General features: G+C 42.5%; 1 protein-coding gene across 3 annotated transcripts in view; it reads left to right on the top strand.

The window, feature by feature from the left end:
* IL1RAPL2 (interleukin 1 receptor accessory protein like 2) overlaps positions 1-12,070 on the top strand; it is a 1,136,349-nt gene extending 1,124,279 nt beyond the window's left edge. For all 3 annotated transcript variants that reach the window (XM_088482887.1, XM_088482888.1, XM_088482889.1), the window contains one exon: positions 10,765-12,070. In XM_088482887.1, the coding sequence (XP_088339013.1) occupies positions 10,765-11,459 (695 nt within the window). In that variant the 3' untranslated portion in view covers positions 11,460-12,070. The remainder of the gene's footprint in view (positions 1-10,764) is intronic.
* Positions 12,071-17,558: the final 5,488 nt, after the last annotated feature.

Below are 17,558 nucleotides of genomic sequence, written 5' to 3'. Positions count from 1 at the left end.
TGCACAAGGGCCCCCTCCTCTCTAGAAACACCCCTGGAGGGATCCGATCCCTCCCAGTCTGGAGCGTCCCGATAAGAAGCCCATAAACTTCTATTGGGTAACGCTACCTGAAGGTGGCGTTACCCATCGGGACAAAGCGATGCATTCCGTTACTTAGTCCATTTGGGGAATGTAGTAAAACCCCCGAAAACTGCATTTTCGGGGGTTTTACCGCATTTTCCCCGTTAATAGTCCCGGCCTTAGAGGGACAAAATGAATGATTGAGAAGCAATATTTATTTTACAATTGATGTTGTTTTTTTGTTTTTATATTACTTTTTTTATCAATATCGTCTCTGTTCTTAAGATAATGATCACTTTTGTGTTGTGTCCTGACACACTGGTCAGCTAAATGGAGATTGTGGGTTTTCTCAAATTCTGGGGCACCAGTGTTCCGTTCACAAAGAGGAGAATCTACTTTACATAATCACGGTGCATTACAGGGCACAGGGAACAACAACAAACGGAATAGAGAAGAAAGCTTCCTCGCCTCACTGCTATTCTTACTCACAAGTCATATATCTACTATGGACAAAAAGTAGTGTTGTATTAAGTGTGCAGTAATAATAGGCTGCTCACGGCTCATGACAAGAGCTATGTTGTCCCAAATGTTAAGAGCAATTGTATTGTGATAAAAATACTCTGAAAGAACACAGAATCCTTTTCATGCATCTTTAGAGACAATGAATATGTAATCAAATCTTTCCATCACTTACAATGATGCTTTGGCATACTGCTCTTGATTTTAAGCACTGGGAGAAATTTATCCGTGTGGCAAATTGTCCCAGTTATTTATAAATCTAAAAGCCCTGTCAAGTACTACATTTTGACATCATTTAGTGAGATGTGCTTTTCCTACATTTGCAGTATTATTACAGCATCTAGGAACCTTTAAGGTCTCTGCACAAACATCAACTTGTAGGTAAAAACATAAAATAAAATAAAAATATGTTTCTTTTGACAGTAAATTACTTATAGTATGTAATCTGGAAGGGAAGGAAGATGAAGATAAACATGGTAAATGACTGCAAGCTGATAGTCCACTTGCAGGTTTAGGTCATTTGCAAATTATTTAATTGTTATGTAATGATGGCAGAGGTGGTAAAAATATTGTATTGAGAAATTACTATACGTGCAGCGTTTGTTTTTAGTGTGAGTAGAAAGCAGGAATCACCTGTGCTCCTGCTCTCCCTCTACCCACTCACAGTCACCTCTGCTCCTGCTCTCCCTCTACCCACTCACAGTCACCTCTGCTCCTGCTCTCCCTCTACCTGCTCAGTCACCTGTGCTCCTGCTCTCCCTCTACCCACTCACAGTCACCTGTGCTCCTGCTCTCCCTCTACCCGCTCACAGTCACCTCTGCTCCTGCTCTACCCGCTCGCAGTCACCTCTGCTCCTGCTCTCCCTCTACCCGCTCAGTCACCTCTGCTCCTGCTCTCCCTCTACCCGCTCACAGTCACCTGTGCTCCTGCTCTCCCTCTACCCGCTCACAGTCACCTGTGCTCCTGCTCTACCCGCTCACAGTCACCTCTGCTCCTGCTCTCCCTCTACCCGCTCACAGTCACCTGTGCTCCTGCTTTCCCTCTACCTGCTCACAGTCACCTGTGCTCCTGCTCTCCCTCTACCAGCTCACAGTCCCCTGTGCTCCTGCTCTCCCTCTACCCGCTCACAGTCACCTGTGCTCCTGCTCCTCCTCTACCTGCTCACAGTCACCTCTGCTCCTGCTCTCCCTCTACCCGCTCACAGTCACCTGTGCTCCTGCTCTCCCTCTACCCGCTCACAGTCACCTGTGCTCCTGCTCTCCCTCTACCCGCTCACAGTCCACTGTGCTCCTGCTCTCCCTCTACCCGCTCACAGTCCCCTGTGCTCCTGCTCTCCCTCTACCCGCTCACAGTCACCTGTGCTCCTGCTCTCCCTCTACCTGCTCAGTCACCTCTGCCTCTGCTCTCCCTCTACCCGCTCACAGTCACCTGTGCTCCTGCTCTCCCTCTACCCGCTCACAGTCACCTGTGTTCCTGCTCTCCCTCTACCCGCTCACAGTCACCTATGCCCCTGCTCTCCCTCTACCCGCTCACAGTCACCTGTGCTCCTGCTCTCCCTCTACCCGCTCACAGTCACCTGTGCCCCTGCTCTCCCTCTACCCGCTCACAGTCACCTCTGCTCCTGCTCTCCCTCTACCTGCTCACAGTCACCTGTGCTCCTGCTCTCTCTCTACCCACTCAGTCACCTGTGCTCCTGCTCTCCCTCTACCCGCTCACAGTCACCTCTGCTCCTGCTCTACCCGCTCACAGTCACCTCTGCTCCTGCTCTCCCTCTACCCGCTCAGTCACCTCTACTCCTGCTCTACCCGCTCACAGTCACCTCTGCTCCTGCTCTCCCTCTACCTGCTCCGTCACCTCTACTCCTGCTCTCCCTCTACCCGCTCACAGTCACCTGTGCTCTTGCTCTCCCTCTTCCCGCTCACAGTCCCCTGTGCTGCTGCTCTCCCTCTACCCGCTCAAAGTCACCTGTGCTCCTGCTCTCCCTCTACCCGCTCACAGTCACCTCTGCTCCTGCTCTCCCTCTACCCGCTCACACTCACCTCTGCTCCTGCGCTCCCTCTACCCGCTCACAGTCCCCTGTGCTCCTGCTCTCCCTCTACCCGCTCACAGTCACCTGTGCTCCTGCTCTCCCTCTACCCGCTCACAGTCACCTGTGCTCCTGCTCTCCCTCTACCCGCTCACAGTCACCTGTGCTCCTGCTCTCCCTCTACTGGCTCACACTCACCTCTGCTCCTGGTCTCCCTCTACCCGCTCACACTCACCTCTGCCTAGTATTCTGCTTTACTACTCGCACAGTTCCCGCTCACAGTGGCATTTATGGGGGTTTAGGAATTAGGGACGAGCATAACATTTAAGATATGGTTTTTTTTTTTCTTCTTTACTTTACCCGTGATGCGGTGTTTACACCTGTGCATCATATATGTAAGAAAATACTATAATTCCCTTGATAAAAAGTAGCAAGTAAGGTTTATACGGGGCTGATTAAGCAGAGGGCCGAAATGCTATCACAGCTGCTAAAATAGCTGTAATATGGTAATGCAGCTAGAGGCGTCACTCCTCCTGCATGCATTACTGATCTGAGCTGTGTCCTTGGACACAACATCGAATCATCTGCATGTCCATTGGCCGGCTAAGTGACCCAAGGGGTCATGCAAGCCAGCCGTTACAGATGCTCAAAAGAGGTCAGTCAATCTCTGTCAGCCGACGGAGATTAGGGCATCTCCACTACCTGCAACGGCAGTGACACACCTACGTTTTAGAAAACGGAGACCACCACCACCCCCTATCTGCCCAGAAACAGCAACTGACAGTCTGCCGCCGGACTGCATGTGGGATTGCAGATTTGTTGTGCAGATTCCTGAACTAGCGTGCACAGCTGAATCAGGCCCATAGACAACAGTGGCAAGTGTACACATTGACGGGGGATTCTGGGGCTTGAGTCTGCCAGGGAGGTGTAACCACAGGCCCAGGATGATATGGATATGCCCCATTTGTGACGGCTCCCAGTTTATACACTGGGCAATGGTATACACAGCCTTTGTGGCCCCCACATGCTTGGCCACCCTGCCTAGTACTGAGTTCTGGCAGATGACTTGGTAACCCTGACCACCATACTCATTGCCACTCCTGCCACACTTACACAATTGTATAATATAAAGGTACATGTACTCTAATAAAAGAAGACATTACTGTTTTTTATAGATATACTAGAGGCAGACCCATATGGACTAAGGTTTTTTTTTCACTTTTGACCATTAACTAACATATATCATTGCAGCTACTAGCTATAAGAGATGAAATAATTATTCAACCATTTACTCATGGTGTGTCAGCTGCTGATTAACAAACCATTCTTTAGCTACTGATTGCAGTGAGAAAAGACTCCACTTCTGGGTTATGTCCTGCTTGTGTTCCTGAGCACTTGCCCAAACTGGTTACTTTTTACAGAGGAAAGTGCTGTTAACGCCAACCTGAGATGACGCTAGCTATCGGAGACAAGCGGCAAAAAGCTAAGCTTTTCAGAACTCAATAAGTTGGACAAGACTGCAGTCCCCATACATGACTGTGTGGATGGCATTATGCTTTTGTATTTTGTTTAACACAGGAGATACTGTATCTACAATATATCTGTGTAAGTCTTTTCTTAAATGCCACAATCACCAACTACATGATGTAGAAATGGCTGTAGAAAAAGGTAATGTTTAATAAATAAATCCCTAAGTCCCATTAAAATCAATAAAAAGAAATGAAATTACATTGTGTGACTGAGACCGAACCACTGGTTCAAGGACCCAGCAATGGCTCTGCCTATAAAAAAATATGCAGAGTTGGAGTGAATGATATGTAAATAATAATAACTTCGTACTAGTTTGATTCATGCTTGCCAACTCTCCCTCATTGTCGGGGAGACTCCCTGAAATAGTAGCAATCTCCCTGAAGAGTCTAGCAATCTCCCTGATTGCATCTTACCCCCATTATGAAGTTGTTATATAAAATAAAAAAACAGAGATATACACATTCAAATGGGATCATTAGTATCATTGCACTGCATTGGTTATACGGCACAATGATCCCTATGGCTACATGTATTTTCTGAAATGTATAAGTGTTTTTCATAAACAAATAGATCTTACTGACTACTTTGGGGCTGGTTTACATTTGGATGTAAGTCAATTTTATGACACACCTCTCAGATGTTGCAGTACAGACCCACTGTAACGCTGTTTCTTTGACAATCTCCCTGAAATGCTTTTTCAAAAGTATGCAAGTATGGTTTGAGTTGTCACTTTAACCTTCATATCATCACACACCATTGATGCAGCCACTACTTAGCACTCAACTCAATAGAGGATACAGCAAGCAGAGGGCCTGATTCAGAGCCGGACGCTATTTGCGCTCGCTCGTTCAGAAAAAGGGGCCGGCTATTTAAATTGAGTGCTCGCTGTTTGCAGTCTGTTGACGTCTCTATGTCTGAGCGAGCGAACAAAACATGCGCTCGCTATTTTGTAAAGACGCCCCCTAGCCGCTCGCATCCTACGTCATCTCCGCTATTTATTTGATTAATCGAGTACATCGAAAGGCGTCTGAACTGCTCGCAGTGCTTGTGGTTGGATTTTCCTACCGCAATCATGCGAGCAGTTCAGGCTAAAAGACAACCAAGTGACGTGGTCGATGACGCTGCTTTGTTAATTATGCACACCCTTAAAACGCCCGTTTTGACCGTTTGGCACGCCTGCATTCGGATCTCCACTCCCCGTTTCCAAGCACCTTCCCCTGTTACCACCCACAAATGCCTCATCCTGTCACTCAAATTAGCAGGCACTCGCTATTTTGCGAGCGCTCGATTTCCGACCGCAATGACTGGTTTTGCGCATGCGCATTATGACCCATTCACATGCGCAGTTGTGCAAACATTGCTCGGAGCGAACGAGCGGCCACTTACGAGTGGCTCTGAATCAGGCCCAGAGTCCATAGGACAATTCACGTAGTTGGATTTATGTCCCTCTGAGATACCAAAGCTACGTACTGTGATGGCACACAGACAGTTAACTGAAATGGGCACACTCTTCTGTAATTTTGTAAGAACGTGCTATGGCACAGGCACAGAATACAAACTTGCCAATAATTATTTGCTAAACTCTCAGAAAACATCATTTATACTTTAATCGTCAGTTGTAGCAAACTATGGGGCACATCTGTCAAAGGGCAAAAACGCAGTATTGACAATTTGTTTCAAAGCGTTACTACTGGTGATAACACTGCCAGCTGTAGCATTTGCATGGGGAAGACTATTTAACAGGTCTCGCTACTGCTTGGTAGGCTGATAACAGATTACAAGCACTAACAAAATGCTTTATCATTTGAATAAAGAATTTTTATTGAGTAAAAGTTTTAAAATACTTTACTTTTTTTTCACATTAGTGCAGAGGTTCCCAAAGTCCGCCATTACAGTCCACGTTTTAGGGATATCCATGCTTGAGCACAGGTGACTTAATTAGTACCTCAATCCATTTCATTTAACCATATGGATTCAAGCTTGGATATCCCTAAAACGTGGACTGTAATAGCGGACTTTGGGAACCTCTGCATTACTGGTATGTTTTCAGAGTGCGGACGGGATACATTAAAGCATGCAGCCGCCACTGATCGCAGGCATAGCGGCTTTTAATAACGCTGTATGCTTGGACAATTGCAAGTAAAGGACCCCATACATCAGCAATCTGAAAACCACAATTGAACAATTTGAAGATTTATTGCCGAATCTTGGGATTTCCCAATTTAGCAATCTGCGCCCATATATTACAGATCTTTTTCAGTGATTTGCTGATCATTTTCAGCAAACACAGATCTGCCAATCTTGAAAGGCCCATCATTTTACTAGTAACGGTCTGCAAATCTGCTGATCATCTCCATACATTAGCAATCTACAGCCCCAATCGATCTGTAAAATCCAACATGTTGGACAATCTGATTTAACAATTCCAATCACTTTTTGGTTGCAATCTGCGATCTGTGAAGTCCATACATTGCAGATTTTTTTATACAATCGATTGCAAATTGCAGAATTGCCACAATCGATTGCTGATGTATGGGGGCCTCAAGATAGGAGCTGTCCTTTGAGATATAAGGACTTCTGGGTTTATGACTTAGGAGTTCTACTGTGTATGCTCGAGCCTCAGGGAACAATGCAGAGAAAAGCATATAGGCTTCTATTAGGCAACAATATCTAGAGATAGCTTTGCCTATGTGGTCCAGGCTCTGGAGAGTTTAGCTTTCTGGAGCTTGGTGCATATGGAGATTGTGGTCAAACCTCTGAAAACTCCATTTATACAGTTTATGCATCCCACCCTGGGTGAGGAAACTCCAGTACCTGGAGGAAACTCATGCAAACACTGAGAACACACAAACGCCACACAGATGGGACTCTGGTTGGAATTCAACACATGATTCTGTGAGCAGCAATGCAAACCACTCAGCCATCGTGCTTTTAGACCATGTTTAAATTCTTGTCACTGTAACACCTGACTTACTACTTTTAGCATGTCGACATGATAAAGAAAAAAATATACAGAATAACATAACGCACTTTCCATTTTCTGATGTATGTAACAATCCATAACATGTCAGACAATGGCAGATTGGGAGTAACAGGTTTCAAGCAGCAGGGAGAGACTCAACGTAAAACTCACCCATTATTTAGAATTCAGTTTTTAATTCCATATTGAAATATACAGTACTGCTTACAAGTACAGCCCCCTATTAGAACGAAACTGCACTTAATAAACATCTTTTATTTGACTTATGTCCATGTCTGGCATGTTACAAACACCTACAATTTTTATCACGATTAGAAAATGAGTGTTTGTGCTGAGGGCTCACATACTGAGTTTCTTTTGAACATACTAATTTAAGGTATCTCTAGAGGCTGATTACTTCAGCACATGGTAATTTAAAGTCTCTTTCAGACTTGATTGGACAGTCCCTTTCAAAGTTAAGTTCATGGCTGCGTAATTATATGTTACAGCCACACGAGGGTGTGTGTTATTGTTCTGGAGGTGTAATTGGAGCCTCCATCAACCACAGCATCATTTATACCTTTGTTTCCTGGCACCAAACATGACAGCTTCTTTTAGCTGGCAGCAGAGAGGAAATATTAAAGACACTGTATATCATTCGTACCTTCTTCTCAGCCAAACTCATTAAAATGAACACCACTCTAGAAGAATATATTGCATGTAATTAGTAATATTATCAAAATGCTACAATTGCCGGGTCGGAATAGCATGCCAGAGAGCTTTGCAATCTGCTGGAATGTCCGGGTTCATTTTACAAGCACAAAAAGAAAATGATTATTATTTTATTATAGCCTAACTAAGGAGGGGAGGTTAAATTGTGATCCCATCTAAGAATCGTTTTCAAATACTACTTATTTGCTTAGGGGCCTATTTATCAAAGCCACTTACCATGGAGAAATGGCAAACTAACGCAGATACAGCAGCTTTTATAATTCACCATGAGGACTGTGCTCTGGATCAACTTATCAAGCTTGACCAACCTCAGATGGTCTGTAGGCTACAGTATCACTGGTGAGGGGTCTTCGGATTCCTCCCCAGCAGCCTGGACTGTGCATAGGACCAACAGTATGGACACCCCCCAGGTCAGAACCTGAAGTTAAGCTCTCTCGCTGCTGCAACTGGCAGCTTTAGCAATGGGTTATACTTATAAACAGTTCCCGTAATCTTATTTGTTACAAATATATTTTTTCCCCCAATGCTTTGCTCATTTTAAAACAAGGGGTAAGTAACCATGACATATATGACAGCTACCTTTTAGGGTAAGCGATGAGTCATGTAAAATAGCCTAAATAGAAAAACCAACATGCCTGCAAAATACATATACTTTACTTCCTTATCCATTTACGTATATCCTCCAGTTCTGTGGTTCTGTAAAGACGGGATACTATATTAAAAATCTTTGACCAATGCTGACACTCACAGTCCTCCTAAGCAAGCATCCTTATGTCAATGCATTACCAAAACCCATAGGAAATAGGAGAGATTTAGATACTAGGGTGTGAGAGCTGGCTGGCATATTAGAGAACACAGGACAATATTAGCTAAGCATAAATGTATAATGTAAGCAGCACCTTCATGGAAAGTAGGCTGTGTGTGAAGCATTACCCAGGGGTAGGCAATGTGTGACACTCCAGCTCCACTGGTACTACATATGCCAGCATGTCCTGTCACTGTTTTGCTGTGTTGCTAAAACTATCTCAGGGCATGCTGGGATGTGTAGTTTCACAGCAGTTAAAGTGTTAGATGTTGCCTGCCCCTTATTTAACCCTTCTCTGTTTACCAGACTGCTTTCACATCTTTGTGTTCATTTATTTTGCCTAAATCATTTTTTCATCAGTGCTAGCGAAACAAATGTGTTTTATCCAAATGCAAAGTTTATAGTTCTCAGCAGTACAATTAACAGATGAACATAGTCATATCCAATGCAATCACTGAATGGCAATGACATTTAATGCATTTCCATTGAAATCTAGCCACAAAATAACAGTACTGTACAAGACAAGTTACACATTCAGTATAAATAATGGCAATGCAGGACGTTATAAAACTAGTGTCATATGGGTGCTTTTAAACATCCATGTTTTTCCAGCCAGAAAACAGCATAACATTCTGAAGTTGTCAGAGCCATATAATCATACACTACATTTAATGGTCAAAGGGGAGAGCAATTCAGTTCTGAAAACACTGTAAGTGCCTTGATTTAAAGGAAAACATACCCCAAAATTAAACTTTCACATAAAGTAAAGATTTTGAGTCTCGACCGTTCATAACAGTTTATAAATAAAGTATGAGTGATGGTTTGGGAGATACATATATTGACATAATAACCAGGTGTATATGCTGCTGTTCCCAACCTACACACAATTTGCAGTAGTTGTAGCTCTGGAGTTGCCCACAATTGTGACATTTTTAGTAAACACATTTTTCATCTGCGATTTGAGGTGCAAATGCATCCAACTCTCCATTATGCCCAGTGCGCTTAGCAAACAAATGGCTTTCTTCTGGTGCTAAAGTTACTAAGCTCTTAAAAGCACCATGAGCTTGCAGCTGGAGAACTGTAAATTATAGAGCATAGGTTCCCAAACTCCATCCTGAGGACCCCAAACAGTTAGGGATCAATCCATTTAGCTGCGAGCACGTGCGACTATTTGTTGCACTTACAGTACCGCTGGACTCGCAGAATTTTGTTTGCAGACCCAAAGGGCTGCGTACAAAAAATGTGCAAGTCTGGCAAGAGAAGGGGCTGCAAGGGGTGTGAGTTCGGGTGCCGTTGCCGGAGTCTATACGTCTTTGCAACACCTTCGTGGGTAATTGGATTGACCCCTTAATGTTTTCCAGGTCTCCTCACAGAATTACAAGTTAAATAATTAGCTCCACCTGTGGATCTTTTAAAATGTCAGCGAGTATTGAATACACCTGTGCACCTGCTGGGTGACCAGGAAAATGTGAACTGGTTGTAGTCCTGAGGACCGAGTTTGAGAACCACTAGAGAGGAAGCTGCCATCTTTAGAGATAAGCTATCAGATTGTGCTCTCCCAGGCTGGCTTCCTGTGTACCTCACGCCTCCCAGCCTGGGAGAGAGCATAAGGGCGCAGTGGTGAAAAAAGCTCATATGTCTTCTTAATGCACAAGTAAAGCAATAAAATTAAAGGGAAAAAAAAAACACGTAACATCTCTTAATTATAGTTTTTTGTCTTTCGTTGGCAAATATGATCTTTGTTTCCATTACATTTAGAATTTGTAAGAAACATTAATGTGCTTCTGTCCATATAATACATACAATAGCAGTAATTTTATAAGTGGAATAACTATTAGCAAAAATACAGCTCATCAATATACTAGGAACCTTGAATACTAACCCAGCTCATAAAACAACTGCATCAAATGTAGGTACACCCAAATAATTATTTTGTTAAATTGAATTTAGCATTTTTAAAAAAATTTAATATAACAAACTAATAATTGTTTTCTCTGCCATTTTACCTAAGACATTCAGCTATTATGAAGTAAATGAGAAATAAAAGATATTAGTGTTGAAAACATTTTATTTACTCTGGATATATTGTGAATGTGCGGTAATTTAATGTTTCCATTCTCTGTTTCCTTCAGCTTACATGGAGGACCTGGCACGATGTGTTGAGCAAAGCAGACGATTAATCATTGTGCTGACACAAGATTACGTCATCAGAAGGGGATGGAGTATCTTTGTGCTGGACAGCAGACTGCACAATATGCTGACCAGCGGGGAAATCAAAGTGATATTAATAGAATGTACAAACCTGAGAGGAAAAGTGAATTATCAAGAGGTGGAATCCCTAAAACATGCCATCAAACACCAGTCATTAATCAAGTGGGATGGTCCAAAAAGCAGCAAAATAAATTCAAAGTTTTGGAAACGCCTCGTCTACGAAATGCCTGCAAAGAAGAAAGAAGTGCTATCCCGACAGCATGTCATGGACAGTGGGGAGCAGAGCCTTTTTGGAGACCTGCAAACTGTACCTTCTATTGCTGTAACAGGGACATCTGGCACATTGGGGCCATCCCAAGAAATATCTGGTTACCATCATGCAGAGGCAATGCAAATGAGACATTTCTGCAGAGCTTATGAATATGACAAATCGGCACCGCCTTTGCCGATAGCAGCCATAGGCAATCACCACACATATTGTAACATACCATTAACTCTGCTTAATGGGCAGGTGAGTCACAATAATTCGGCCAAGGACCAGCCGGAGTACCATGGGAACAGTACCTTGATACCAATATCTTCAAGAGAGCTTAGCATTACCAGTGACATTTGGTAATACATAATAGGATGTGGACCAGTTGTCTTTGCTGCTGTATAAGCTCTCCGAAGTTTAAACTCATGCCACAGGGGTGCCGAAAAACAAGATTCCACGTAATGGCACAATTACTCAGTTTTCTACTGGAACATTTTGTTTACAATGGCAGGATGCTGATATTAAGGGTCCTGATTTTTTTAGTTCCAACATAGTTTAAAGAGGTACAGTGTAAATGTTTTATTGCTATGTCAGGAAAAAGTAAAAAAAAAAAAAATACAATATATAAATATTTTAGATTAGATGTTGCAATTTAATGGATTAAAAAGTATGGTATGAGAACAAGAGATTATTTCTATATATTTCAAAAATCATTTCAATGCAATTGCAAAGAATTAAAAGCGTGAACTATAGTAACTTTATTTTAGACTAATATTTATGCAAATGTCATAGCACATTCTGAGAAGTTTTTGTTTTCTTTTTTATAAAGGAAGGATTGTGTGGTGTAGTACAGGGTCTGTGCACCTTTTGTGAGACTGTCACATGTCCATATATTTCAGCCAATAAAAAAAATGCACAATAGAATCCACATATTGGTGAAACCTTTCAGTGTCAGGGAGACCATGCCATGTCTATCACAGTGAAGGGGGATATTGCTGCACAGTAGGCTTTTATGTTTAGTTTAAGCACAAAATTGTTGTTATGATTGGTTACAAATATAAGGTGCATGTTTTGTTTCTTGTTACAACAACACATTATTTTGCCAAGTTCATAAAATGTATTGCAAAAATCTACAACTCTTTAAATGCAAAATACTATATATTGCTGGCAGATGCATCACTCAAGATTTATTAAACTTTTTTTTTTTTTTAAACCGTAGTAACAAAATAGATCACAAAATAGACCCCCAATCCATTTACATCAGTTCCTGACCCAGTAGAGCTTACATCTATTTTCCCCGCCACATGTTCACACACAGACACACTAGGGTTAATTTTTGTTGGGGGCCAATTAATCTGCCAGTATATTTTTGGAGTGTGGGAGGAAACTGGAGTACCCCCGTAAGGAAACCCACGCAGGCACAGGGAGAATATACAAACTCCACACAGTTAGGGCAGTAGTGGGAATCTAACCCACGACCTGCTGTGAGTCAGTCATGCTAAACATTACACTGTCTGTGCTGCCCAAATCCGCCAGTCCTGCAGATGAGTACAGACAGTGGGCGGGTTTGTGATCTCGCATGGCTGGGCTCACCACTTCCTGGCCCCGTAATGGGTGCACTGCAGAGTTGGTAGTTCAACCACTGTTTGTAGAGTTTATTGTTCAGGGCGGTTTCCTCACGGTAGTGACATTCCATGTCGCCAAGCCATGTCCACATCTTCTTTTCCTGGCTTGCCTCTGGATCTCCCTTAAGCAAGGTAGGAAAAATAAGCATATATGTATGCCTCCAGGTGTTCGAGTTTTCTCCAATGTCCAAAGACAGCACCAGTAGTTAAAAGGACTTCTTCTCACCAATGTACTCTACAAAAGTATAGTTATGATACAGTATAAACAAAATTGTTTAAAAAAAATCGCTCATCCTAATTAATAATGAACACACATTAGAAATTACAATAACAATAATTCACAGGAAGATGGTGCATCATGCAGACACAAAAGGCTTTTAATAAGGTTTCTCTAGTCAAGCAATCCTGAGGACTATCACAATATATACTTCATGTCAGGTAAAATTATGCAAACATATAATAAGCTCTATACTGAAAGCATTGCTTATGTACAGAAACTTTATTAAGAAGCCTTCTGCAGGGTCAGATTAAGGGCCAAATGGGCCAGGGGGTGGAAAAAGTTCTACGGCCTGTTCTGAGAAGAGCATGAGCTGTGGTCAGAGCTACATGGGTGTGTACACCTGCTAAACTATCAGTCAGGGCCGGATTATAGGGGTATCCAGGGCCGGCTCGAGGCATGTTCGACCAGTGTGGTCAAACAGGGGCGCCACCTCATAGAGGGCGCACTCTTCCCAGTCATTCCCGATTTCAGCAGGACAGTCCCGTTTTTTGGGGACTACCCCGCTGTTCCACCCGCGGGTTGAAGTGCGGCAGTGCCGACCTCGGAGAAGAGGAATGGATGCCATGCGCATGCACGTGGCATCCATTCAGTGCAGGTGTTTAAATATTACAATAGTCTTACCTTTATAGCAATCAACCAGGTGTAAGGACGCAGCCTCTATGCGCTGACCTACATAAGTCCTGTGAGTGCAGCAGCCAACAACACCTGTATTTACCCCATCATTGCTGGGGGCACCCGGGCGTCTATTGGCTGATTTGAATTTGAGTGTCAACCCTTGATAAACTATATTATATATATATATATATATATATATATATATTTGAACTTGAAATCCGAGTTTATAAAATTTTAAAGCAAATGTAATAAAGTGGAATTTCAAATAAAAAAAATTATATATATATATATATATATATATATATACATACACACACACATGCATTATATGTATATAGCTATATTTTTCTAATTTGAAATTCCAGTTTATTACATTTGCTTTAAAATGTAATAAACTGGGATTTCAAGTTCAAATATGTATATATTTACACGCCCACGCATTATATATATATATATATATGTATATATATATATATATGTACACACACGCATTATATGTATATATATATATATATATATATATATGTACACACACATGCATCATATGTATATATACATATATACACAAACTTGATGAAATGGAATTTCAAGTTCAAATAAATATTTGACAAAAATGTTAATACATACATATTCATACATTATATATATATATATATATATATATATATATATATATACACAGTCAGGTGCATAAATATTGGAACATTGACAGAATTTTCATATTTTCTCCTCTATTCACCACCACAATGGTTTTGAAATGACACAAACAAGATGTGCTTTAACTGCAGACTTTCAGATTTAATTTGAGGGTAATTACATCCAAATCAGGTGAACGGTGTAGGAGTTACAACGGTATCTATATGTGCCTCCCACTTTTTAAGGGGCCAAAAGTAATGGGACTATCAACTCAAAAGCTATTTCATGGACAGGTATGGGCTATTCCCTCGTTATTTCATTATCAATTAAGCAGGTAAAAGGTCTGGAGTTGATTCTAGGTGTGACATTTGCATTTGGAATCCGTTGCTGTCGACTCTCAATATGAGATCCAAAGAGCTGTCACTATCAGTGAAGCAAGCCATCATTAGGCTGAAAAATCAAAACAAACCCATCAGAGAGATAGCAAAAACATTAGGTGTGGCCAAATCAACTGTTTGGAACATTCTTAAAAAGAAAGAACGCACCGGAGAGCTCAGCAACACCAAAAGACCCGGAAGACCACGGAAAACAACTGTGGTGGATGACAGAAGAATTATTTCCCTGGTGACGAAAAACCCCTTCACAACAGTTGTCCAAATCAAGAACACTCTCCAGGAGGTAGGTGTATATGTTTCAAAGTCAACAATCAAGAGAAGACTTCACAAGAGTGAATATAGAGGGTTCGCCACAAGATGTAAACCATTGGTGAGCCACAAAAACAGGAAGACCAGATTAGAGTTTGCCAAACAACATCTAAAAAAGCCATTACAGTTCTGGAACAACATCCTATAGACAGATGAGACAAAGATCAACTTGTACCAGAGTGATGGGAAGAGAAGAGTATGGAGAAGGAAACGAACTGCTCATGATCCAAAACATACCACCTCATCAGTGAAGCATGGTGGTGGTAGTGTCATGGCGTGGGCATGTATGGCTGCCAATGGAACTGGTTCCCTTGTATTTATTGATGATGTGACTGCTGACAAAAGCAGCAGAATGAATTCTGAAGTGTTACGGGCAATATTATATGCTCATATTCAATCAAATGCTTCAGAACTCATTGGACGGCGCTTCACAGTGCAGATGGACAATGACCCGAAGAATACTGCTAAATCAACCAAAGAGTTTTTTAAGGCTAAAAAGTGGAATGTTATGCAATGGCCAAGTCAATCCCCTGACCTGAATCCGATTGAGCATGCATTTCACTTGATGAAGACAAAACTGAAGGGAAAATGCCCCAAGAACAAGCAGGAACTGAAGACATTTGCAGTAGAGGCCTGGCAGAGCATCACCAGGGATGAAACCCAGCGTCTGGTGATGTCTATGCGTTCCAGACTTCAGGCTGTAATTGCCTGCAAAGGATTTGCAAAAAAGTATTAAAAAGGGAACGTTAGATTTAGGATTGTTTAGTTTGTCCCATTACTTTTGGCCCATTAAAAAGTGGGAGGTACACATAGAAACCGTTGTAATTCCTACACCGTTCACCTGATTTGGATGTAATTACCCTCAAATTAAATCTGAAAGTCTGCAGTTAAAGCACATCTTGTTTGTTTCATTTCAAAGTCATTGTGGTGGTGAATAGAGGACAAAATATGAAAATTCTGTCAATGTCCCAATATTTATGCACCTGACTGTATATATATATATATATATATATACTAGTGGGAAGTCCAGGAAGAGTTCATTTTGTACCTGGGGACATGTTGGAGGGTATGTGAACATATAAACTCCACACTCTGGAACTGAACTCAAGTCCAGCGCTGTGAGGTAGCAGTGCACTTGCTAGCGCTGACACACTTACTAAAGGTCTTGCTTGCTGTGTGGTAGTCCCCATTTAGATTAAGGGTGTGACCAAATTGTTCCTATTTAAATTTTAAAGTAATAATTTCTGGAAGGTGTGTGTATTCTCCGGGCGTTTCATCATCACCCTCTCAAAATAATCATGTGAAAAATATGTTGTGGAGAACATGACAACATACAAATGACAAACTGATCACATGGACACGGTGTTTCTTACCTTTAGCCAGACAAAACTAAAATTGGATTTTCTTTTGCTTACTATTTTCATTGACCAATAGCTTTTGAATTATGCATCTGACAGCTATAAGAGTACCTTTTAAAAAGCAGGTAAGATCTTCCACATGCCATATACCTCACCACTGCATACACAATTTCATAGTGAATGCAAACTGAAAATGTGGGAGGGCATAACCACTTTGTGTCAAAGTTCTGCCTGCCACCACTTTTACACTAATCCCCCCGTATTTCAACACTATCATGGAAATTTGCATACATGGACATAATGGACCTGATTCAGAAAGGCATTGTGCGCTTGTATATACACTAGATGCGGTTCTCCGCTTGTGTTCAGAATTGGCCACTTCTATGTGCTGCACCACCATTATACATCCACTTGTTATCAACGTGTAGTTGCACCAGAGGTCCACCAGAAATCACTTATCCTACATGTGACCATTGCCGTCCAGTTACACCCACACCGGATGCGGGCATAATCCAGAGCGCAGGGATTCCGGCACTCAGAATGGCGGCGCTGGAATCCCGACACCTGTCAGAATCCAGCACCAGCTTCCCGACCGCCAGCATCCCAAAACGTAAGTAGCAGGGTTAAGGGGATGGTTAGAGTTAGGCACTAGGGGGAGGGTAAGGCACTAAGGAGGGAGATTTAGGGTGCAGGGAGGGGGAGGTTAAGTTTAGGCACTATATGGGTAAGGTTAGATTTAGGAGGAGGGTTAGAATTCTGACCGACAAAACCCTGTTGGGATCCCGATCGCCTGCACTCCGTACCCAACCCCACCCACACAGCTTCAAGTAGAGATGTGGATGCAATTCGTGTAACTGAATAGTCCGTCGATCCGCACAGATGCGTGAACAGGGGCGTATTAACACCTGAGTGGGCCCATATGCAGTGGACCCCCATTCTCAACAAAGGCCCCACATTTTACATTGTGCCAGCCTGGCAAGCAGTCTCCTCCTCCTCTGTGCCATCTTCGCTGTGATATTCGGGAAGATGGCACAAGCGCACTAGAGGGCAAAGACTCTGATAAAGTGCCAGTGAATTTGCTGTCACTGTGCAGCACCATCTCCCTGAAAATGTCACTGAGAAGATGGCGTCGCGTAGTAGGAGACCCATCTGCTGGAGCAAGGTAAGTATACTTTGGGTGCAAGGTGTGCAGTGCGAGGGCCTCCTGGACCCAGGGGCCTGTGTGCACCTCACACCCTGCACCC

This window comes from Taudactylus pleione, unplaced genomic scaffold (genome assembly GCF_031769625.1).
Source record: "Taudactylus pleione unplaced genomic scaffold, aTauple2 ptg000296l, whole genome shotgun sequence".
Classification (NCBI taxonomy): domain Eukaryota; kingdom Metazoa; phylum Chordata; class Amphibia; order Anura; family Myobatrachidae; genus Taudactylus; species Taudactylus pleione.
This window is presented reverse-complemented; position numbering and strand designations above follow the sequence as displayed.